Here is a 26,734-nt window from a genome sequence, read left to right as displayed (position 1 = left end):
ACTAGATGGCCCAGCACCCTATCCAGCCAAATCTTAAAAGTGTCTGACACTGGGGATTCCATCAGCTCCCTGGGGAGATTATTCCAATGGCTCATTTTATTCATTGTAAAAAATTTTCCGCTACTGTTCTCCCTGGCAGTAACTTGCACCCATTACCCCTCATCTTTTCCATGTGACTCCTTGTAAAAATGGAGTCTCCGTCTTCTTTGCAGCTTCTTTGTAGTTTTGTAGCATTTAAATACTGGAACATGGTGATAAAGTCTCCCCTAAGCTTTCTATTCTCAAGGGTGAACAAAACCCAATGAAACTCTACAAAACCCAAAGATATGCTTAGGCACTGGGAAGTGGGAGCATGAAGAGTATAAAAACAATAATATCTGAAATCTCTGTTTCGCAGCTTCATGATACTTAATTTTCTTTAGTGCATTCCATATGTTATTTTTTCACCTACTTCTTGTGCTGCATATGGGTTCAGAAAGCAGAGGCTTCAGGGTCACAAATAAAATATATAAGAATAAAAGCACATTAATTTTTTTTCCAGACTGATATAAAGGTGTTCAGATGCAGATTCAATTTGATGCCTGAATTTTCCTAGGCACTGTTTAATAGCTCTAGATGTGTGCTTGTGGCAACCGTATTTCCACTAGACAGTTCGGGTGGAAAATATATTTACTGTTAGAATTCTTTGCACTTAGAAACTTGATTAAGCAGCCCTAATGCATGCATACAGCATCATTTGGAATACGCAAGGATATGCAAAACACCCACAGAAGGTGGATAGACTTTGGGCTTACAGGGGACCCATGCTCTTCTATAGCGACAGGTGGAGGCCTGGCACAATATTCTGTAGCATCTAGAAAGCACTAAAATTGAGTCCATGATGTTCTGGATAGGAAACAGGTTTATCCCTTCAGAAAATGGATTTAAGCAATAACTATATATCTGGTCTGGATTAAAGTCCCAGGGAAGTCTGTGTACTATATGAACCCATTTAAAATTAGAAATAGTGTGCTGCAGCTTAAGAAGAAAAAAAACATCTATAGGGAAAATTTATATCTTTCATTAGATAAATACATATACATCTGGAAATGGAGAAAAATGGAAAACCATTTAAACACATACCCCTTCATGTCTTTAGCAGAGAGGATGGTATGCCCAGAAGCTTATTTCTTTCTACTATGTATGTCAGCTGTTCCAAACTATGCCCAAATTAATCACCTTAATATTCAGAGACAAATATCTACACATGATTTTTACTCTTTTTCACTCCATTAAAGTATGTAGTAGTTAATACTCTAGTAAAAAAAAAAGAAAAATCAACTGCATCTGCATTATCATATCTAAGCCTGACATCTATGTAGCAAACTAAAGGTTAGACAAATTACACATACATACTGATTTCCAAAGGATCAGGATTTTACTCAGAACATACTTTTAAACCTCACTAGAATTAAGTGCATACCAGCCCTAAGAGGCAATGCCACTTTGAAGCTGATGAGTACAAAATAAGGGCTAAATTGACAATCCTTTCTCTCCACAAATTGAATGGTTCACATCGCAGCTTAACCTAGCACGGCTATCCTCTCACCATTCCATATCCCACATCTGTAGCCATAATGACTGCTACGGTTTTTCATTCCTGCAAATAAGTCTGCTGATTACCAGTTTTAATGGATTATGCTGCTCCTAAAGACAATATTCTTTAACCATAACAACAAATAGAAGAATAAAAGTAATCTTGCTTTTGCTTCACTTTTCCTAATGTTACAAAAGATACGGAGTATTGTCCTGGGTTCAGCTGTAACAGTCATTTTTTCTCCTTCTTCATAGCTGGTGCAGTGCTGTGTTTTCAACTTTAGTCTGAGAACAGCTGATAACACACCAATGATTTAGCTGTTGCTAAGTAGTCCTTACCTCTATCAAGGACTTTCCCGTCTCTCATGCTTTGCCAAGTGAGAAGGGGCATGGGAAGCTGGGAGGAAGCAGAGATAGGACACCTGACCCAAATTAGCCAAAGAGGTATTCCATACCACAGCATGTATTTCCCAGTATATAAACTGGAAGGATTCACCCAGAAGGGCAGATCACTGCTCAGGTCAGGCTGGGTATCGATTGGAAAGTGGAGAGCAATTGCATTGTTCATCACCTGTGTTTATTGTTTTTTTCCCTTTCCCCTTTAAGTTTTATGTTTTCTCCCCTTGTTATTTCTCCTTATCATCATTATTATTATTATTATTAGTGGTAGTAGTAGTAGTTTTTATTATACTTCAGTTACTGGACCGTTCTTATCCCAACCCCTGGGATTTACATTCTTTTGATTCTCCTCCTCATCCTTCTGGGAGTGGGGAGTGAGCGAGCAACTGCGTGGTTCTGAGTTACCACCTGGGCTTAAACCATGGCAAACATAAATAAACTATTAAACTGAATTTCAGAATGCATGTTCTAAGAAAACTGTCTTCAAAGGGTCATGGAACCATTTAGGTTGGAAAAGATATTTAAGAACATAGAGTAACCACTAACCTAGCACTGCCAAGTCTATCAATAAACCATGTCCCTAAACATGATATCTACACATGTACACTTCTTTTAAATATCTCCAGGATGGTGACTCCACCAGTCCCCTGCGCAGTCTTGTTCCAATGCTTCATGACCCTTTCAGTGAAGAAGTTTCTATTAATATCCAATCTAAACCACTCCAGCACAACTTGAGGCCATTTCTTTTTGTCTTATTACATGTTAATTCTGAAAAGAGATCAACACCCACTTCCCTAAAACCTCCCTTCAAGGTGGTTGTAAGAGAGCAATAAGGGCTTCTGTCAGCCTCCTTTTGTCCACACTAAATAACCCTCAGATTCAACCAATCTGCATAAGGCTTGTGCTCTAGATCCTTCACCTACTTTGTTGCCCTTTTTTGGACAGATTATTGTATACTGGGCTACAGTCCTCAGACTTAAAATTTCATACAGTGCAGACACTCACATGTTTCCTGAGTAAAGGAACTTGTTTCCTGAACAACCTATGCTTCAGCTAATCTTACAGACTACATAGGAGCTTCTGCAGGTTGCACGAGATCTTCTATTTCCCTATTTGCCATTATGCAAGTTCCTTCTTTGTGAACATGTAGCAGGACAGTTCTAACACAAAAACTTTATATAAATCCATGTTAATCATACTATATCTATAAATAGATGCATACATCCTCAAACAACATCTGAAAGAATTCAATGAAATCTCCCATAGGAGAGAAGCTACAATTTCTGCTAAATTCTATACAACACTTGGGTATATCTTTCCTTCGGGACAGGATTACAAATTTCTGATAGATCACGTCTCCTAAAATAGCAAGAAAGACTACATACAAGAATCAAACATTTAGTAATGTGATTAATTCTCAAGATAGCTGACATAGAATTTTTAAAACATCTTACAGCATGAAATTGTGCATAGTCCCTAAACTCATGAAGTTAACTGTGTCTAGGGGAAATTTGTAGCTTGTAATGCAGTAATAAGTAGTTGTTTAGTATTTCCTTTGAAGTACACATTTGCTGCCACACTATTTTACTACACATCTCATCAGCAGATCCAGAAAATTCCTTTTGCTAAAGGGATAATTATAAAGCTGTCTACATAACAAGCTATCCTCTTTGAAGCTCTAAATCAGAATCCAAAGCTGTATTTCTATAATTAATATTTCTTTTTATTTTCATGGATCTTTTCACCCTCAGGAACCTGAACACCACCATTTTCTCATCAAATCTTGTCCAGTCACAGTGCTTGCTAGCAGTTACTAAATTATTATTTAACTTTCTATCTCAAATATAACTGTTTTTTCTGTATTGTTAGGCAGAGTTAAGAAATTGTAGTTTCACAAATATCCTTTTACTGTTAGAGTAATAAAATTACTAGTTTGTAACAACATATTATAAGTCTTATCTTCTCTAAAATAACTATTAAAAAAACAAAAACAAAAAAAAAAACAAACAAAACTAAATTTGAGAACTTCCTATCTCAGTGCAGAATTAGTATCCAGTGTAATAACCACGCTGTCTATATTGGTTTATACAATTATTGAATACCCTTACTTCCAGGATGAATTGAGTAAGTCAAACTCCAGAAGTGTGCTGAAAGAAAACCATGGATGACACCATAAATTTTTGCTTCATTTGGGTGGAAAAAAAAAAAGCAGTGAATTTTGGAGAACACTGAAAGAGAAACTAAGAAATTGAGGTACAGAACAAAATTTGATTAAAAAATAAAATTAACTAAATATACAAATTGCTAGTATTGCTAATAGACTATGTTTCCATCATTAAGCCTTGGTTATAGCATAATAGAAAAACTGAATCACTTTTTTTTAATTCTTGATTTTTATATTTCAGATGGCTCTTAAGCTTCAAGTACCATGGTTTCAAAGCCTTCCTTAACACTCTTAATCTTTTCCAGTCTTGTCTATGGTGGGATAAAGTACATTTTCCAGCTGCATTAGCTTAACCAAATTAGTTTAACATGATTCTTGGGCTGATTCACCTGATGAGAGCTGACCATTTAACACAGTCTTCATGTATTGGTCCAATTCAATACAGGGTGTTAGGATTTTTCAAACACATAGATTTAATGCAACTGAAAATACACCACTGTTGTGCATCTATACTCATCCTTCAACCATTCTTGGGTTTTTTTTAGCAATTCTTGTCTTACCATTGGATTCAACAAAGCTTTTGAGAATACTGAATTGAAATAACAAAGTGTCCTGGGTTTAGCAGTAACAGCAGTCATTTTTTCTCCTTCTTAGTAGCTGGTGCAGTGCTGTGTTTTGACTTCTTGGCCTGGGAACAGAGCTGATAACACCAGTGTTTTTAGTTACTGCTCAAATGTTTAGGCTGGCCATAGGACTGTGAGTCTCATGCTCTGCCAGAGAGGAAGGGAAGCGGAGATGAAGCAGAGACAGGACACCTGACCCAAACTAGCCAAAGGGGTTTCATACCACAGCACGTCATGCCCAGGGGAGTTACCCAGAAGGGCACGCTCTTCTCAGTAGAGCTCGTTTCGGCAGGTGGTATCATATTCTCTTCCCTTGTTATTTCTCTTATCATTATTTCGATTCTCCTCCCCATCCCTCCAGGAGCGGGGGGGGGGGGGGGGGGGGGGGGGAGGGGGGGGTGCTGACTGGGTTTAAACCATGACACAAAGCTGAGAAGGTGAACAGTCAGATAAACTAGACTTCACAGGACATTCATAAGGTCTGGACATTGAGAGGTTTCTTAGGGAAGTTAATCAAGGGAAATAGAGGACAAAGTAAGCACATATAAATGTGTTCCCTGAGTCTTTAAGCGTGCAAATATGGAACGCTCCTTAGGGGAAAATACCTACACATTTACGAATCCAAACCTATTCTCTGATTTTCATTCTCGAATTCCAAAGCAATTGTAACTTCAACATTTCTACTGTATCCCTCAAAATGGCTATTTTTGAAATTAATTTCCTAGACAGCTCTGTGGAGTGAATGCATCTGTGTATTCTTTCAATTAGGGACAATGTATGAAGGTATTAGCACTTTTGCTCATAATTTTTAGATCTTTACTACAATTATGTTTTTAAAGACAAAATCCCTGGATTTGTTCTCCTTATCTGAGGAAGTCCCTACATCAGTTTTAAAAATTTTAAAACTTTATTAATAAAATCTTATCTTTTTTTTTTCCTTTTTTTTAAGGAGATGAAAATCTCATATACATGAATGAACCATCCTGGGCGTGCAACAAATCTCTGCATTTTTTCCCTGAGTATCTAATATCACTCTTATATTTTATTACAAATAGATTTCACTTCCTGAGAAATATTGTTTCACATTGGAGAGCACCTAAGCTTGAAAAGCACCCTATATCCAGAAAAGAAAGGAGACATTTTTAAAAAATAGGGGGGGGGGGGGGAAGGGAGGAGTGGCAGGAAAACAGATTTAAGAGCAGAAAGAGAAAACATACAGTTAAATAATGCTCCATTCTGCTAGGCAGCTGTCCTGAGTTCAGCTGTAGCAGCCATTTTTCTCCTTAGTAGCTGGAGCAGTGATGTAATTTCAAATTTAGTCTGAGAACAACGTTGATAACACATCAAATGTTTTTAGTTGTTGCTAAGTAATGTCTACTCTGATCAATGACTTTTTCAGTCTCGTGCTTTGCCAGTGAGAAGGGGCACAGGAAGCTGGGAGGAAGCAGAAACAGGACACCTGGCCCAAACTAGCCAAAGAGGTACTCCATAACACAGCACGTCATGAGCAGTATATAAACTGGGGTCAGTTACCCAGAAGGGCTAGATCACTGTTCCGGTCAGGCTGGGTATCGGCTGGCAGGTGGTGAGCAGTTGTATTCCCTTCCCTTGTTATTTTCTTATCATTTTTATTATTGGTGGTATCAGTAGTGTTTTTGTGTTATACTTTATTTACTGGACTGTTCTTATCTTAACCTGTGGGAGTTACATTCTTTCAGTTCTCCTCCCCACCACTCCTGGAGTGGGGGAAAGAAGAAGAGGGAGTGAGCAAGTGGCTGCGTGGTTCTGAGTTACTGGCTGGGCTTAAAACATGACAGCACCCTACAAAAAATATCAGATCAAAACTATGATTTTTCTGAGAAAAACACTTTAATACTGACTTTAGCAATAGCATTCATCAAATAGCACAGTGCTTTCTTGCACCTGGCATATACAGCTACTAAAGTGAACGTTAAAAATTAGAAGAAATTGTCAGAATACAAAAAGGACACTCCTTTCCATGTAAGATGAAAACAGATAACTAAATCAGATGGCAAAAGCAATCAGGAAGGACAACTTTCCGTTAATGAAGCATCAGGGCTTGTTAGGTCATTTTAATTACGCATGCTAAGGTCTGACTTGGTGTACAGAAAACTGGAGGATTAATTGTTGCACAGTAAAAACAAATCAGAAATAAGAACACTTTATTAATGCTCTTCCATGCTTGGTCTGAATCATAGTTGTTGTATATAAATATAGAAGATCATTTATGCTCAGGGATTTGTGGCATTTTTTCTCTTTCTTTGTGCTACTTGTATGGACTCAAAAATAAGAAGTCAAGTATACCAAGGTAAAGTTTCTTGAAAATAGTATGTCACTCTTCTACTTCCCAGAATAACTTTCCATTAATACAGTACAGATGACAATATTGTTAGTATTTAACAAAAATATTCAGTCTTCATAATTTAAGATCCACACTTGGAAATTTGACTTGGAACATTCCAAAGAAACCAGATTAAATTTTATACCCATAATTTATCACATTGGGATACTAAAGGTCAGATAATTATAGGAAAATTACATAGTAATTACAGAGTTATACAAGACTACAGAAAACAAACTGAAACAAGAATTATGACTGGGAACTCTGTGAATCATAAATAAGGGAATGCAATGTAACTTTTAAAGTACTGTACTATGGGAAGTACAAGACACTCTACACAAGTAATTATAAGAAAAGTTTTTTACTCTACAAAGGGTATTTTCTAAAAAAAAAGATGAAAAGGAAATTAACTTCTTAAAATATTGATTGTCACTTAGTATCTAATGACTATAAAATTAAGTAGAAAAATTTTGTTCAAATGATTAGCCATGTTATGTGCTTCAATTAACACAAGATAGACAACTGATAGGTAACATAGAGAAATAAAATTTGCTATTTGTCAAATGGAACATGCAAACATTTCTAAAACAAATATTAAAAAAAATATCCAAAGAACAGTGGAACTCTGACAGCAAAGATATTACAAATTGCTCAGACACAAAGTGGAAATTATATCTTTCAACAAACTTGAAAACTAAAGAGCTCCTAATGTAGGATATATTTTAAAATAAATCCCTTCCTGACTTTGTAATTCTAGATTTAATTCCAAGTAATGAGCAGAAACTCACTGAAAACCTAGAAATTGCATGTACGTAATTGTGACTAGATGAATTAGATATTTAAAATATGGCAGTGTCACTTGGAGAAAATACAGTAAGTGTAATTTTGAAAGAAAGTTAATATGATCATGTATTCAGTTTACAGATAAGCAGAAACACCACAGTTACTCTCTTACTCATGTTTATAATAATATTTGGTTTCATACCTCAAAAAAAATTTAGTAACAGAAATAAAATATTAAAAATTTTTTTAGCTTCACAAACATATACAAAGAAAGGAACTAAATACTGATATTCATACCGTCATAAATCCATCCAGCAAACCTGAATCAGGCTTAGGAGGTGCTTGCAAGCGCTCCATAGACCACTTTTCAATAATAGATGACACCTGGGTATTTTCCGTGTTTAGAATTCTGAATCCAGTCATATTAACACCACTATACCGATAGGGTTCCACATCCAAGGCAAACAGGTCCTGAAAAAAATGGCCATCATATAAATTCTTTAATACACTGCAATTCCCATTTCAATTGTTAGACCAACTACCTAGATGAGAGCACTGAAATTTGCAGAGTAACAGTGTTATACATATAGCATACATATATGCTAGGAAATATGCTTTGTTTGTGTGGAGCTTGTGACTGTGTGCAAGGAACTCAGCTGAGCCTATAGTCGGAATAACCTGATTCAGACAGGAAGAGCAGCTTCAACTGCCTTTTTTAGAAAAAAAAAAACAAAACCCCAAAACAGAAAACAAACCAAAAAATAAAGAAACAAACAAAACCAAAAAAAGAACCACAAACAAAAACCAACAAAAACCAAAAACCAAACAAACCAAAACAAAGCAAGTTTTCAGGAAATGCTAAATCCAGTCGAGGAACTGTATCCACTACTAGTTAAATAGCTTAAATAATATAATTATTATTATTTACCAAAAATACTATTATTAATTGCGACTTCTTTGGCTTACCATAACAGACTTCAAATCATAAAATAAACAGAACAAGACTTTCCTTGTGCCTTCACTTTCTATGAAACTTGAACATGTTGATCTCTATATGATAAACTGGGGAGAAGGAGGAGGGGGAAGGTATCTGGCTTTAAATTTAACCAAAAGAATTTTTCACAGCTATCACTCATACTTCCAAACATGGACATATCTTTAACTAGGAATTTATCTCTGCAAGAATAAACTTTGCCAATTAATGTATTTAAATACATACATACTTGTGTCTGTATACTTAATCCCCCACCACACAAAGAGGCATATATAAATTAAAACATATAAAATTAATCAAATTTTAGATCAAGCAAGTAAAGTTGAGATTATCCTAATCCTTTGACAGAATTCTTATAAACAGTGTAGAACCAGTACTTGTCTTCAGGAAACCCAGGTCTAAGATCATGTTTTCAATATGGGAAATAAAAAAAAAAAATGAAGTTGATGAAAAAAAACAGTCATGAGTCACTAGGCCTAGCTATGTATTATAAACAAATTTTCTGTTTCCTTTTAAATAATTTTTTAAGTGACATAATCAAGGTTCTACTTAAGACATTACTGTCTTGTATCATAATTTTAGTTTAATTGACCATAGGAATTTTCCACCTAATTCATACTTATTCATCTCAATCTCCTAATTTATATTTTGCTAGCACTGTAACATAAATTTCCATGGAATTGAAGTGTTAGGTGTAACACTTCTGAATCCGTTGTGTTTATTGGTTGGAGATGAAGAAGATTAAATGCTGCACTACAGAAAGCTAGAATAAAATTCATTATTCATTGTTGACATCAATAAGCCCACAAAAATATCAGCCAGTTTTAATTACAGCTAGCAATTATGATACTATCTTCCATATATAATACCTGAGATATGCAACTATGGTATATCTTTCCTCTAAAAATTCTCTGGTTTTACTGCAAAAAAAGTCAGAACCTCAGATGTAATTATTTCATCCAAACACATTAATGTTTACACTGGAATATAATAAATATACACAACAATATTATGCATATATTATAAAGACACATGGGTCAGTGCATTAATGAGCTACTGCATTAGACCCTGAATCAATGAAGATGAGAATACATGGAAGATTGCTGCAAACACTGTGACTGGAAAAATCTACTTGACAGGACTTTCACCATGTCAGATAAGAAGCAATTAATAAATCAAACAACCGAAGTCTGATGGTAGTTCAAAAGCTACATTGCGAATCTACCATCCATTTGTGCACACTAAATTATCTTTTCATAGCTCCTAGTCAACATAATACTCGTCTCTTTAAAAAAAAAAAATAATCTAAAGTTCTAATAAGGAAATAAGAATGACAGAAACCCGTCATTTTTAAACATAGCTTTTAGTGTAAAAATTAAATGCCAGTGGACAGCATACCACTCAAAGAAGCTATTTTCACCAAGAGAAAAGTGAAAAGTGAAGATATAAAAAATTCCCTGGAATCATCTAGAATCCATTTTGATAGACTATTGAAAGAAATGCTGTTGCATGCAATCCTAAATCTGTTAGTGACAGACAACTTGCTCTTCTAAAGTAAGACAGTTACTTGTGCAGGATATTTTGCCTTTACAGTTCCAATAAACATCACAGATTATTTTGCAATAAATTACTATTTAACAAGCTATTTCCATGCTAATACTTTCCATGAACTTTTGTTTTGTGATTCTGAGATGAACTTCCCATCCTATCATGAAGGATACATTTCTATAAGGACTTAAACATGCATGTGACTTTAAACATGGGTCATTTCAAGCATGGTTTTACCAAGGCACATCTGTCTTGTTCTTTAAATGATTGTAATTTAAGAACCTTAGTGAACTGCAATCTAAGCATGCAAATTTAAACACAATGGAAAACAGAGAAACGTGCACAACTGTAGTTTCTAAAGTACTATTTTATCAACTTTTAAACTATTTCTTAGTTAGGCTGTGGTGAACAATAAAAAAAAGGACTTCACATACATGTTTGTTATGTTTTGTAAGAACATTCTCATTTTAAATGTTCATTTATTGCAAATGTTAAATCTGACAGTTCCAAGAACGGTTCCTTCCTAGTTACTTTTTCAATGGACACCAAAGAATACTGCATAATTTGTGTGCCTAAAAACTTCAAGTGGATTGTTAAATAAAACGCTGGTAATATTCACACCAAATTATTCAGGAATTATATGACAGTGAAGTGGTACCTTGTAAAATGTTGTATTAAAAATATGGAAAAGTTTAAAATCTTCACATACAACTATCTAAAGAAGATAAAGTACAAAATTCATAACATTAATAATTAATTGTGAATTATATACTTAACCCTGCTTGAAAGTTAAAAACTGCAGTGCTACAGAGTGAGTTGCTTGTTCAGTACTATCAGTTTCCCAGGGCTCACGGTTGAATAATAATTAAACCATCCTGATGAGTTTTCACTGAACGTAAGAAACAGAGAAAACATCTTGTACTCACACCCCATTCCAGAGAGACCTTTTTCACTTTGTCAAGTAATATAATTAAGTAAACTAACATCTTTGTTAGATGTCATCACTATGTTTCTACAAGCCACTTACCAGTGTTGTAAAGATATAGTGATAGTATTCTGTCATCATTCCCATAGCTAAAGCCTTGAAAAAAATAAACAAAAGATTAATGTTTCTGAGGTCACATAATACATTTTTATCATACTTACATGGCCAATGAAAAGCTGCAAAAGAACACTACTGGGATAAGACTATAGGGTTGGAATTATACTAAAATTAGGTCAAGCAAGTCATTTCCTGGCAGTTAGAGCAGATTACTGACTATTAAAGGAATTTATGAACCAGATCTTCTGATAGAAAGAATATTATTAGACTGTATAGTGCAGTAAATGTGAAACAGCCTTATAGTTTTACATACTAATGGATGCATTAAGTTGCCACGCAAAATTTGAGTCGACAATATATTCATTCATTATTGAATCCTTCCCTTAAAAACAATAACCTAACAGGAAACAGTTTTTCTATTTTGATAAACAATATTGTGCATTTAAAAGAAGGACCTAGGCTTATATTATACTCGTAGACATTTTTCCAGCCATGGAAGAAAATATTCTCGAGTCAAGTTTGGAACAGCAAGATGCATAATACTTCAGTAAAAAGGAAGAACAAATATTCATAGCATAACTCTAGAAACTCAGATATCTATCAAGCACCTTCACCTGTCTTGCTAACTATGCAGTACCACATAGATTTGGATTAATTATGCATTTTTAAATAAACAGTTCAGCATAACAACAAATGTTTGTAGGTACAATTTTAAAGCAATAAACTATGGATGTGTCATCAGTCTTAAGCACATGTTCACCTGAAAATCACATCTGCATGCTCTGCACAAAAGTTACCTTAGACAAGTATGATTTATTCAATCATTTTAGTATCTACAGTGATTTTTACCCAATTTTAGCACTGTAAAAAAGCTACACAAGTAAATAATATTTTTTTTTTCCTTTCCAGGAATTATCAATGGAATTCTTTGCTAAGTTGCTACCAGATACACTTCCTTAAATATACTGAAGGCAACAATTAATTCTCACAATACCAGATTTTTTTCACAAAGCAATCATCAGAGTTCTGGAGGCTTTGAGAGCCTTTTTACTTTTGACATTGTCTGAAAACTTATCAAATGACCAGTCTGTAACCAGTCCAAAGAAAAGTTAAAAGCTAAAATGAATTCCAAATATCAGCTGCAGGTTAGGTTTTATGATATTTTATACAGGACTTTGACAAAAATTGCAGCACTTTTCTAACAGATGCCTATACTTGTGCATTTAGAATACCACAATAATATTTAAAATACCCCTAAATACCTTTCAAGAGAAATGTATTTTCAGATCTTAAGCACATTTTGTTTTCAATTTAAGCAATGCTAGCAAGCATAATAAAAACATGAAGTCACTAAAAGCTATGCATTATAAATGTAGGATATTGTCTTGGTTTAGGTCTTCTTCCAATCCTCGTTATTGAAAGACATAGTGCAATTAAAAAAACTATAGGGAAAATGGCCTCTGAGTGTAAAGAAATTCCCAGTCTTGGGAGCTAGCTCATTAAACTAAAGACACAGAAAGGCTTGTCTTCTATGCATATCACTGTATTGCCTTTGCGTACCACTATATTGCCACCTTCTCTTGGAAGACATCGCTGAAATTCTCTTCTTCATTAGAAAGCCAGTTAAATTTGCAATTTCGTTGTACCTCACCTACTCATCTTATTTGAGCACAACAAAGCAAACACTTTCAGACCACCTACACAAATGCATTCAGGTGTTTAGCAGTCCTATTAGTAGTGCAAGGAAAATATGTTTCTAAAAGGTATCTATTAGTTCTGTCCTCTCAGTAGAACTCATTAATGTGGCCTGCTGGTAGCATACTATTCAAATATCACCACCTAATTAAAAGTCATAATATAGAGACTTCAATTTGAAAAAAAAAAAAAAAAAATCTAAGCAAGCATTTAAAATCCTGGTTGAAACATAATTTCTCCAAAGTACTGATTTTTCATAGTTGAAAGACTGATGTACCTTTTCCCCTGTATACGAACTGATTAATCTGTTCCTTTAAAAAAAAAAAACATGAAAGCAGCTACCATTAGTGTCACTAGTAAAATTATCTCTGAAATCCTTGACTGATTTTTCAGTTAAGCCTCAGTAAACTGACATACAATTCCCCTGCTTGTTAAATGCCATTATTTTTATTTATTAGGAATGAAAAACATTAGGCCATCTGAAGCAAAACGAAGATTACCTGTTTCAAGATGCCTGCTGCCATTTCATGGCTGCAGTCAAAGATTACATGGAATTCCCTGCCTCTTTTCATCTCCTTTAGCAACGGCTTTGCATCTTTTGTGTCAGCTGGTAACTGACGGATTTTTAGTCTCAGGTTGTATCGTGATGGAGCCTTGATGAGCTCTTGTAATCGAATAAGGCCTTAAAGAAAACATAGTTAAAGAAAAGAAGATTATCAATACAAGAATCTGAACTGCTAGCAGGACAACTTACTATAAACATTCAAAGTTTCCTGAATTTTTCTTCTTTCTCAGTATGTTGCAATTAACACACAACAGATTTATTAAAAAGAAAAGGGAAAAATTAAGTATCTGCACTCTGAATACTTTCTTATCACAAGTCTTTCTCAATATTAACAGACAGCAAGCAGTCTCAGTTAGGATTACCTTAAGACAGACAAATCTTGCTTTAGCATGATCATGCAACCATGACATTCCTCTTCGAAGAATGCATAATTATTCTAATTCAATTAAAACAATATCCCAGACTATAGTTTGTAATCAGACTAGCCAGTCTCTAATCTGTCAGGTTTACATACGAAGCTGTGAATCATCTCAGCAGTAAAAAGCACCCTCACATAATTCACAAGCGTTTTTTTTTTCTTGATTACACAGGTAATAAAAATATGCAGCAGCAAAGAGGCTGAATAAATGACTCATGCCATTTCATTCATCTTCAATACCCTACATTTTCATTTTGGATTACTGTACTTTTACTTTGAAATTAGATGCAGCGACATTTCTCCAAAACATCTGATTGCTTGCATCAGTATGATAGTGTGTGGTGTGTTTTACAAGACACTGACTGGTCTGTGACCAATATTAAATATTAGGTTTATTAACTGTAATAAAATGACAAGGTAAAAACAGGTCTCTATAAGTTAACAATTTATTTCTGTGTTAGAAAAACAAGTGTTCTGCTAACTTCTTGCACTGGAACATGCTCCGTTTGGTGGCAGTAACAAGGGTTACTTACCATCATTATGTTTGCAGTGCACATGTATAATACACCCAATTGTATAAAAATGGAAATTCTGCTTAAGATTTCACTTTAGATTCCAGGCATAAATGTAGTACTTCTAAAATCTGAAATAGCTCACTTCACAAAAATATTAACAGGTGACTAATTATTATTCGTTATTATCTCAGGCAGCACTATCTAGTATTAAAAAAAAAATGGTATTTTATATTATCAGTAAATACTCTTCAGATATTCAGTCAAAGACATCTTGTTTTCATGGAATGATGTTGCTGTAATGTAATTTGGAACAACACCGCAGCGTAAGTAAGAAATCGTGATAACCTCTGACAGAGGATTTAATACAGCCTTTTTTCAACATACATTGTACTTAAAGTAACATAACACTGACATATTTTAATATTGCTATGATTTTTTTGCTATGAAGCTTTTAGATTGTAAAAAACATTAGCTCTAATAATTTCCAGCAGAACCATCTCTATTCCAGTAGAGAATAAAACTGAGCAATAAAATCAGTCTCTTCTGTTTCACCATTCCCCCTTTTTGACCCTGCAAAGGATCCACATATTTCTTCAACAGTTTCTGCTAAAATTAGCTGAAATTAGAACAGGAATTACACCTTACTATATAAAACCTTCCTAAATTAAGACTGCAGGTGTGTAGATCTGGCAGAGGATTCCAGTAGAACTCTTAGGCCCAAAGCCAGAGTGGGGAAAGACAACCTTGCAATTTAGTCAATTTAGGAGTTTTTTCTTCCCTCACAGGTCTATGTCACAGATATAGTATCTCCTATTTCATCAATTTTCTCAGTAATACTCCCATCACACACATTCTTAACAATGTGTGTATTGTCCAAACTGTGACAATTGTTATCGATAGCTAAATTATCTCAAATTTTCATTTTCTAAAAACATTTCTATAGGATCTTTATTAACAGCTAATGCACTATAAAGAACTAAATCCAGTAATCCAGTGTGGAAATTTTCCATAGAAAATCATAATGTGACTAATGTCAACTGCCTTTTGACATAACACAACAATATAACAAAATTTGAAGTCAGAATAAAATGTTTTAACTCAAGAGAGATAAAAAATAATTCCACGTGTTCCAGATTATTTGTCACTGCTTGCTAAAAGTAGACAATTGAAACCTTTTGTACAGAGGAATAACTTGTAAATAATTTTAGACTTGTCCTGCTTTCTTTGCTTCATTTCGTTTTGCTTGTCCTTGAAGAGGAAACAAATACCACCATTAAAAATTCACAGAAACATCACTATATATACCGGCAACCTTTAGTAGACATGCTGAAAGCAGAACAGATATGGAAACTGAAGTACGTTCTCATGACTAGACCTGATCCCTAGACCTGGTCAGTGCTTGCTAAGACATAGAGAAGTAACACTCAGGTTACATGTGATGTGTGAGTAAATGGCAGATGTAAGTCTACATGGTTGTGAAAAAAGTACTTTTCCGATTTTTACAAAATTGCCATGTTTACCTCAAATCCCATAATGATATTTATGTATCTAATAGAAACTTAAATAGATTTCATAATTGATTTCTAAGAAATCGTGAATAAGTATACTTAAAAGCTATACAGTAGAGGTGTCTTTTCTAACTTATAGATCTATTGCATTTTATTACCATTGACAGATAATCCGGGACAAATATGTGAAACTAAAGCTTTGAAAAACATAGCATACCCCATAACTGTTAACCACTTTATCAAAAATAACTGACAATAACATGTCAAGAAAAACACTAAGGATTGTCCCTGTCTTTCCCGTTTTCCTTAAGACTAAGAAAAATGAAGCAACTGGAATGTATGCACTTGCAGTCAAAAAATTTAAGACCACATTTCAAAGCAGAGTCCTTCTCAAACACAAAGTGCTGCCACATGTTCACTTCCTCTGATATCCATGCACTTCCAGTTAAGAACTATAGATCACAAGAGTAGTAATTTGGGACAGGTAATCTATCTTTGCCAGAAAGAAAAGAAAATTATATTATGAATACATGAGTTTAAAGCAACATAAAATTCTTAAACACCGCTTTATGTGGTAGGAAAAAGATTATAATCAGTTTTGCAAAACAAGTATTGATCTTTCAATGGAGAGAATTAAGTAAATTTCAAAAGTCCACAATTTGCTCAAAAAATCACACCCATGAGATGTACAGAAAAATTGAAACTTATTTAAAGATAAACATCACTGGTGAAAATATGCTAGAAGAGGTTGAAGATTATGAGACTCAAAACTGCACTGCTGTTTGAGTCTCAGATGGAGGCAATGATTACAAAATACACATCTACTCAAAATGAGGAAAATCAGAACTATGTCTCACCCATGCAGTTGTTTTTTGATAATAGCATGATGACTTATCTCTCAGGATTTTTGTGATCTTAAATATATTTGGCTTTTTTATTTTTCCAGAGGAATCAAATTTTATTTTATTTGGGAGATAAGAAATTAATGAAGTATTATAGACTATTCTTAAGTACACTGTTATTCAAATCTGTAGCTGGAGTCGCTAGTAGGAGACAAATAGACACTTGTTAGTATGATGGTTATGATAGTCATCTAAGAGAGGAAACACCTGGGCTTTAGTCCCTGTTCTCATGTTTCTCTACTGAACCTCTTTTCAAGAACAGCAAGAGTCAAAAGCAGCTTTACTCTATTGTGCAAGTTTTGGAATCAGAATTGCTTCAGAACAAAGCTTAATACGTCTGTGGAAACAAATGTGATATTAATTTGATTGTATTTGACACGAAAGTGATTCATGAAGTTCAAAACTTCCGTACAAGTACTGTACTGTTTTTTATATATCAGGTTAAAATGAAATCTGTTTGTTCTTTCTTGACTACAAATTGTTCTTTCAAAATGCTCTTTATTTAAAAGACCAAAGTGCCTAATCTGTACTGATTACTTAATTTCAGGTGTTACATCAAACACCTTTGTTACACCTTTGGAGACAGGATGGACAGTTAAGATTGTCAAGGAACATTAAGATGGGATGGAAAGTGAAAAAGGAGATTGATTTTCTTTGTAGAAAGTTCATAGTAAGTTCCAAAATTTTAGTAAAAAAAAAATGTAGGATATTAAAAATTGACAAGTCCCTTTATTAGCCCTATGTCTTGCATCACTTCAAGAAGTGTTTTGTGGCCTATAGGAGCTTCTGAAGTAAATGTCTTACAATACTCTTCTGAATAAAACATCTACTGTATGGCTGACAAAAAATGCAGGGAGCGAGACAATTCAAAAGTTTTCTTCCAATCTCTGTTCTGTTTCAGAAAATTACCCAAGAAGGTGAGGTCCTCAAGAGTCTAACTGAGCTCTTCAAGAATTAAAAGAAGAAATTCCTCCTCTTTATAAATCTTTTCATAATTGGGCTACCCCAGAGAAAGAAAAAATCCCACCAAAATATGAAATAGATTTACAGTTGCAGGAAATAACACCTGAGTAATTAAAAACTGTCAAGGAGCATATATGATAAGCATAGTGTGGGCTTGCTAGGTTACCTATGTATCTGAGAGAGAAACGATGAGCAATAAACAAGGTACCACCCTCTACCATGAAGGCTGTACTAAATCTGTAGAGGCTACCAGAGGAGCCTGAGAATGGGGGAAGAAAACCTGTGCGTGTTCACTCTCTAGTGCACTGACTGGAGCTCAGTTCTGGGCAGTAAAGGTGTGCATGCAAACAAATGAAAAGTATTTATGCCTTCAAAAACTGCCAGGACACAGAAATAGTAATCAGTGACCTTTCTCAAAACATTTTAAGATAAAGTAAATCTGAGACATAAACAAATTCCAGGTGTTTCAAAACTAAGTTTTTTCTCCTGTGTTCATCAATGTGAAATAAAGAAAAAGCAACTTTAAGCTTTTATTTTGTAGTATTGTTGCTCATAGCATTTTAATTCTAGTAATATTTACAGTTAAAATGTACTTCCATATATACATATATTTTTCATTGTGTTTCCAGCTACCAGCATTTATTAAGTTCAGATGAATTGCGCAGGGCACAAAACATGTTCCAGTCTACTAAATGACTCACTTCAGTAGTCCACCATGTCATCTGCTACAAGGAATATTTGTTCATCCTCATCCATACCTAAAAAAAAAATCAATCCTTGCTGGCACGAATTCAACAATTTCCAGCTTGCTGGGCTCTCATAGGAATTTCAGAAAACAAACCCCCCTCCTCACTCGTAAGGGCTGCTGTTTGCCATGCAGAGCGCCCTGGCATACAGTCTGTGGAGCGCATGGTGTGGGCAGCTACTGTGAATCTGTGTCATGGATAGAAAGTACCACTAGCACAGGCACCCCACAGCTCCACACAGAACAAAAACAAAACAAAACAAAACAATCAGGCAGTGCTGAGCATGCCTCTCTCTGGTACTTTTTATGTGAGAGCACTGATGGTTAACGTGTTGAGAAGCAGCATTTCCAGATTCAGGTATTAGTGGGAACTGAGACTGAGTAAAAGCTTTCCAGGCCCAGATCACACTTCAAAAGCAGGCTCTTTCAAATATAAATCAAAGGCTGAAAGGTACCTCCATATTGTACTTAGCATTTGTGATGCTGTATTTGTGTTACATAAAGTGTGCAAAGAGCAGCCTAGTTTTCCTAGAAAATAAAACCCACTAAATTAATTTCCTGAGAAAAAAAGACATAATCTGGGCCAAACAAACATACAAAAAAAAGAAACCACAGACACAAACAAAACAAAAAGAAAAAAAGCAGTATTCTTTTTGCCTTTCCCTCTCTGTTATGCCCTAATGAAGGTACAAGAGTTGAAATATGTTGCAGACTATTGCCTGTGTGAGGCACAAAGTATAAAAGGGTGCATCAAGACCTGCCCTGTGCTTGTCATTGCTAGTTCAAGCTGGCACTGAGGCAACCTAAACAGCAGTGAAAAAATCCCCTGGATACCAAAGGGAGGCAGCCCTGCCCAAAAGTAGTGAAGAAAGACACCAGTCACCACTCTGGGCTGTAGATGCCCTCTTCGAGGGAGGGAGCTCCTTGCCACAGCAGAGCCCAGGGCAGAGAGAGGCCAGCTGTGGTCATGGGTGCCTCAGGCTAGGGCAGGGACCCTCTGAGGGGCTGCAGCCCAGAACACCAGGAAAAGCCATTACACACAAAGCAGCAGAAACAGTTACACAAAACAGCCCAAGCCTGCTACTCCCCCAGTAACCTCCCAGAAAACATCGACAGGCTGCGTATAAACTGTAGTGAAAATACAGTTTCCTTTCTCCCAGTGGAGGAAAAATGTAGTTATGCCCTTCTTCTCACTAATAAATTGAGTGATCCAAAGATTGTGTTGAAAAGTAATTGAGTAAAAACAGCTGACGCTTGACTGTTTTGTGTGCAGCATTTTCTAACTATTCTGAGCTGCTTAATGCCCCCCTGTCCCTCCCACCTTCTTTTCCAGGTCAAACATTGGTTAAATATAAATAAGTTCATTATTTATAACCAAAGAAGAAATTACACACTGAAAAGATATAACCAGAAAGAACAAGCTCCTACATGTAAATTGCAGCACTTGGGTCCAGCTCTGGATAGCTACTTTACAATTCCTGTCACTGATCTTCTCTTCCCCACCATACTACCATATCCTTAACATCCTGGTTTCTGCAGAAGAGTAGCTGCAACGGCCAAATAAAAAGGTCCACGGGATCAAAACATTGCACAGTTGAGAAGTAACCAGGTAATCCACATGCGATACAAATAAATTCTGCCACTCCCCTTATAGTAACAATGTGTTTAGAGTTCAGTTTTTCACAGCTGTAAGACATGATACATTTCAGACTTTTTGCAGTAAAACTAGAGCATTTCAGCAATCAAAAATGAGCTCTGCTTTACTTAGTCTAACATGCAGTCCTGAACACATCAGATGAAGTCAGACAATTTCATTGTTTTATTTTCAGATGCTGCCAAAATTTGATCTGTCTGTATTTTTACTTCTTCCTAATACTGTTATGGCTCATTAGGGTGGATGAGATTCCAGAGACTCAAAGAAGACTGCTTCTTCCTCCTGTATCCAGTTTGTCTGTGGGACTCCATTTCTACCCATCTGCCCTCTGTGCATATGGTTAAGGAGCAAGTTAGTTTTAGGTCAAACAGGCATGAAGTAATTATACATTAAATCTGAATTTCTGAGCTACCGTTAATCCTAAAGAAAGTTTCATTGCTGTTGTCTGACATTTGAGGAAATGGACAAGCTGATCATTCAGGATCAAAGTAACAAGCTGTCATGAAATGAGAAATAGCCTTTGGATCAGCAAGGGACAGTTTGAAAAGGGCACGTATGTAGCTCATGTGTAGTTAATCAGAAAAAAAAGAGGTACCAGAACCCCCAATGAAAGGAAGAACATAGTATGTAAACTACAAGGACAACCAAGCTAAGGACAAAACACGTCCTTTCTTCATCATGATTTTGAAGAGCTAGTTACCAATGCAAAAGCACAGATTTCAGCATATAACATTTAAAAACAACTGATGTACAATATAAAATTCAGTACAGCCCACAGATGAAACTGACTTCTTATTTTATTAACATTACAGAATCCCAGTGTAATGGAAAAAAAAAAATTGAAAGAACAAAAAAAAAAGGAAAGCAAAAAACCTCAATCATTTGTGTGGACAAGCTCAAAAAAAAAAAAAAATCTATTTTAAGACAGTATAGAAATAATAGTTGCATTTTGGGAATGTACTTCCTGCAGTTTCTTTCACCAGGGACACCTTTTTCCTGTCCCTTTAAACTTTCAATTCCTTCTTTTAGCAACCACTGAGATAGAGTCTTACCTCTGAATGGCTAGGAAGAATGTGGTGTGAGTAACTCTTTTCAGAAGCTGCCATCAATTCATCTTTAAGGAGAATCCTGAAGGAGCAGTTTGTGAGCTCTCCAGCTGGCATCCTCCTCCAAAGAGATCAATCACATTACCTCCTCGACATGTTCAACTTCAACCAGTCCAGGAAGCAAGAGCCCCAAGTTTGTTTTAAAATCTGTGTCTCCAGCTCAGCAGTCTTGCAAGCCATTGCTATGCCACCTGGCCTGCTCATCAAACTATTTATCAATTCCATTAATGCTGCCTTTGTGCTGCACAGGAAGAATGCAAGCAAATGCTCTTTGCAACAGACTGAACACATGAACCTTTTTCTGTACAAAAGAACACAAATGCTTTTTTAAAGGCTACTCCTATCTTCAGAATCTCAAGAACTTCAAAATAATAATATATTGCTTTATAGGGCTACCAGAATAGTTTCTTTATTTGCAGCAAGTTTTTCTTCTCACTCTTCCTTGCCTGACAGTCTCCTGCTTAGTTTTTCTAGTTGTTTCAGAAAACTGTCATTGTTTATCAGGCACTGAAGGGGGCATGGGTAGAAGGGAGATGCATACCAGTTTACTGGGCATTGATAAAATGCTTCACATCAACCAGAGCAGTTAATTGCTATAAAATGATTCACAGAGATTGAAAAACCTGAAAGATTAGCCATAAAATGTAAAGATTAGTTTTGTCATTCTCATCCTTATCCTCTGCTTAAAAAACATCTCTAGTGAAAGGATTAAAATGGGTAGGAAGGTGGGGAGGAAAGAGAGAGAAAAAGATAAAAATAATAATAAAAAAAAATCACTCGCTAGCAGAGCTGAGTGAATAGTGGGATGTTCTGTGTTCTGTGGCTATAACAGCATAATACAGAAACACCATTAGGAAAAATACAGATGAAGAAAGAAAACACCTTGATGGACCTTTCTCATTTATTCATATTTAAGATTTTACTACATTAAGATATTTCATCCAATTCTGGCACTGTAAAGCATCCTTAAAATTGTTTTCAATTATATTTAAACCCATTTAAATACAATACCAATGATGTGAAGTGTCTTTAATGAAGGAAGATCTTTAAGATACACAACTGAGAAAAATTTGTTTGCTTACTGTAAACATAATTAGTATAGTTCCTTATTACAAGCTTTAGAGTCCAACAATTTAGCAAAATTTTCCAGTCTTGTAGTTTAAGCATTGGAGAGTAATCCTAACACTGTGTATGCATTTACAAGAATATATATTACAGATACTACATTAGAGCTTTATGCCACTTACAAACTTCAATTAATTTTTTATTATATTAAAATATTTATTATATTAAAAAATATACTACTATTAGTAGAGGTTACATGAAAAAAAGGTTAAAGATATCTACCATTATGTTGAGTTAAATTATTTTTCTATTGTTAATCATGATTGCTACCAAGAAAATTACAGCAATGTATCAGTAAAAAGAAGAAATGTATCTGGTGACTGACTTCAGTAGTAGTTTTTCTATTTAACAAGCCCTTTGTCAAGAAATACAGCTGCTGTATCTAGAATAACTTCAGCTGAAAATTTACAAATTGGATTCCTTAGGGCAAGCCAAGATACACTAGTCACCCATAATAATAATAGCATTTGCCAGAATGAACTCTGGAGTTCTATTTGGATGACAAAATTACCTTCTGGGAAAACCAGTTAGATGTATAGAGGTTCTATAATGTCAAGCTACCTGTAACAATGCACTTATCTCCTTATCAAAGCATACAGTAGTGACCTACTGCCCTCAGCTCTTCTTCAGAGTTACAGGACTCCTGTTGATAAATCAGAACACCTTTAGACTATGTTGACATGTTCTATAATAGCTTGATGAACTACTTTCAAGTTTCACTTTTCCCATGTGTGGCTTTTCAGCTATACATGCGCTTAAGAAAGGTACAGTGCTTCAAAACCAGCAGTTTATGTTGTTAGAAAAAATAATTTGACCATCAAGTTAGTGTTTGTTTTGTTTGTTGGTTGTTGGGGGGGTGTTGTTTTGAGGAAATATATTTTTTTCTGAACATATCGCTAAAAAATTTTTTCACACTGAAAAGCCAGTTCTGGATCACCAAGTATGAAAGGACAAATAAAAGTTATGTTATGTTCAACTGAAAATATTTTTCAAAAACTTGCATGGTAGCCATGCCAGTAATCACAGAAAATGTTTCAGTTTAGGTAGCTACTTCCCTCCTGGCACTTCTTTTCTGACATCAGCATCTTCTCATAGTGCTTATTGCCTGGACAGGCCTGAGATTAAACCTGCTCCAGACAAATAACTTCAACATAAAATAATAGTGCTGATGCCAGCAATCCATTTACTGACTTAATTGTCTTCTGAAATGAGATTTCTAAGGCTAAAGAACTATGCGTCACTCTAAAACTCTCCATAATTGTGGCTATCATGAAGTCTCACAACATTCATTTTGCTGTCATGCTCACATATTGAGGTACATCCTATTCTGTGTCACACACAGCTCAACATTTATCAAAACAATCAGACAGTTTTGCATGAGCACTAAGGCTCAATATTTAGAAGCATACAACAGAAATATTTTAGATACTTGTCATGGTTTAAGCCCAGCCAGTAACTCAGAACTATGCGGTTGCCCACTCACTCACTCCCTCCCTTCTCCCCTCCCTGCTCCCAGTGGGATGGGAAGGAGAATCAAAAGAATGTAAACTAAAGTAAAATGTAAAACTACTATTATTACTACTACCACCACTACTAATAATAATAATGATGATAAGGGAAATAACAAAGGGAGAGAATACAAAACTAAAAAAGGAAGGGGAAAAAGAAAACAATAAACACAAGTGATGTTCAATACAATTGTTCACCACCCACCAACTGATACCCAGCCCAGCCCAAGCAGTGATCTGCCCTTCCGGATGGCACCACCCAGTTTATATACTGGGCATGACATGCTGTGGTATGGAATACCCCTGTGGCTAGTTTGGGTCAGGTGTCCTGTCTCTATTTCCTCCCAGCTTCTTCTGCCCCTTCTCACTGGCAGAGCATGACAGACTGAAAAGTCCTTGATCAGGTTAAGCACTACTTAGCAACAACTAAAACATCAGTGTGTTATCAGCATTGTTCTCAGACTAAAGCCAAAACACAGCACTGCACCAGACACCAAGAAGATGACAAAATAACTGTTAAAGCTGAACCCAGGACAATATTTATTTTCATTTTAAAGGCTTTATAGTCTCCTTTATTCAAAATAAATTAATTCAAAGATGAAGTGTATATGGGAAGGAAGGACATATTTGAATGTCTTTGGTTCCAAAATTTGATCTGAGCTTTGAAAAGTTCAGTGTTAGAGAGCTGACAAACACACAGATTCACCTGCATTCTCTGGTATAGTAATTAGTGCCCGAGGGCACATCAGGAGAGAAAGGACAGCCCCCAAACTTCAGGTGATCCTTACTTTGTACATGGAAGTATGGACCCAACTCAAGACCCTTAACCTTTACTTCCAGCAGTTTTACCCATTTTTGGTCAATGTCATCTCAACAAATAGACTACTTTGTTGGAAGAGTTAGCATCAAGATTGGTCATACAAACGGTGTATGTCACCAGACTGAGGGGACTTTTCTCTTACTTTTTGACCTGTGCTTCCACAGAATGCTGTTGATATAACCAGCTGTGTACTTCAGGAGGACTTAGAGCACAGGAACACAATGACCTAATAAAAATGCTCCTTTCCAAAACAAAGAAAGGCAGAACTAAGTTTTTAACTAGACGTATGTGGGCATGTATGTATGGATTTGAAATACAAATCTCATTATTGGTATATGAAAGCGTCTAGACTAAAGAAAAACTTTTTTAGAAAAAAAATCCATTTGGAAACCATTCCTTAGCACAGAAAAGAAAAAGTGTTTAAAATTATATTCATAATTAATACTGTAGTAGCGGTTACTAAAATGCCATGTATAGGAGAAGCTAGCCTAAGGTCAAAAGAAAAAAAAAACAACAAAAAAACAAAAACCCAAAAACAAAAACAAACAAACAAAAAAAAACACTGAACAAGAAAACTAGGTATCCAGCTTTAACTCTCAGAATCACAGCATCATTAGGGTTGGAAGGGACCTCTGGAAATCATCTAGTCCAACTGCAAGGTGGAATAGGTGGACAAGGCAGGACCACCTAAAGCAGGTTACACATCTTTTATAGTTAGTTTCAATCCCAATTCAGCCTATTTCCAGTAACAAATCTATTCTAATTTTTAATAGCTTGTGAGTACTGCAGTGAAAAAAAACCTCTACCCCATCCCACATAGTTCCACAAGAGGGAATCAACGTGCTGCTTATGTTCACAAAAGATCTTCAGTTCATGGAAAGATTTTGATATTGCACATCACTGTAACAAAATGAAGAAAAGCTTTGTTCATACTACCCGAGTACTTATCAGCTGCAGCACAGAGCAGCTAGAAGGAAATTAATAATAAAAATAAATAAATAAATGAAAGCAGAATAAAAGGTAGAGCTGTCTATTCCTTCCCTCACCTTTCACCTTTGCACCTCATGTGTGAAAAGAAAAAAATAATAATTTAAGAAAATGTTGAACGCTAAGTAAACATTAAACCTTTTATATGAGATATGACATGTTTTTCTAGTCTCCAGAAAGTTTGACATTTCTTTACACATGTGGCTCTATTACTGATACACCTGACTTGAAATAGCATTATTCAGTTTTCTGAACATATTTTTTTAACATTTACAGAAAGTTTTATCTTTAATTCAGTGTGATGATGGTGACAGCAATGACAATTAACAGTCCTGGGCATTTCAAAAGAATTTTTGTAATAATGTGAAGTATGATCTCTCAAGTGGCTGACATCTGTGAGCAGTGCAGTTTAATGAGGTTGAGGTGGAAAAAAGATGTACTGCAGTCAAAGGACAAAACAGCTTTTGACAAAGCTGTCAGGATCAATGACAAAGGAAGCAGTAGAACAAGTTAGCAATTTCTAGACATACCACAGAAGTATCCCTGTTGTATCAAATTATACAAAACTAAATAAAAAAAAATATCTGCTAGAAATGGAAATGGAAATGGAATTGATTGTAAAAGAAACATAGATGAGCATTCTAGACTGGAATTTACACTAGGTAAGTACATTTATTCTTGGAAACAAAAGAAGTTATATTTTTGCTAAAAAATGGAGTGCAAGAGAGAAAAA

General features: G+C 35.3%; 2 protein-coding genes across 7 annotated transcripts in view; one reads left to right on the top strand and one right to left on the bottom strand.

Annotated features, from left to right (window-relative positions):
- The window catches only part of LOC134158493 (uncharacterized), a 494,286-nt gene that overhangs the window by 263,906 nt on the left and 203,646 nt on the right, over positions 1–26,734 (top strand). The window lies entirely within an intron of this gene.
- GRIK2 (glutamate ionotropic receptor kainate type subunit 2) overlaps positions 1–26,734 on the bottom strand; it is a 405,127-nt gene that overhangs the window by 229,357 nt on the left and 149,036 nt on the right. For all 6 annotated transcript variants that reach the window (XM_062608486.1, XM_062608483.1, XM_062608485.1 and 3 more), the window contains 3 exons: positions 13,686–13,867; positions 11,476–11,529; positions 8,204–8,377 (listed from right to left, as the gene is read on the bottom strand). In XM_062608486.1, coding sequence (XP_062464470.1) covers positions 8,204–8,377; positions 11,476–11,529; positions 13,686–13,867 — 410 coding nt within the window. The remainder of the gene's footprint in view (positions 1–8,203; positions 8,378–11,475; positions 11,530–13,685; positions 13,868–26,734) is intronic.

This window comes from Pezoporus occidentalis, unplaced genomic scaffold (assembly GCF_034315485.1).
Source record: "Pezoporus occidentalis ecotype Australia unplaced genomic scaffold, CSIRO_AGI_Poc_V1 ctg13, whole genome shotgun sequence".
Classification (NCBI taxonomy): Eukaryota; Metazoa; Chordata; class Aves; order Psittaciformes; family Psittacidae; genus Pezoporus; species Pezoporus occidentalis.
The sequence above is the reverse complement of the archived record's forward strand: the minus strand, read 5'-3'. Positions and strand labels throughout refer to the sequence as shown.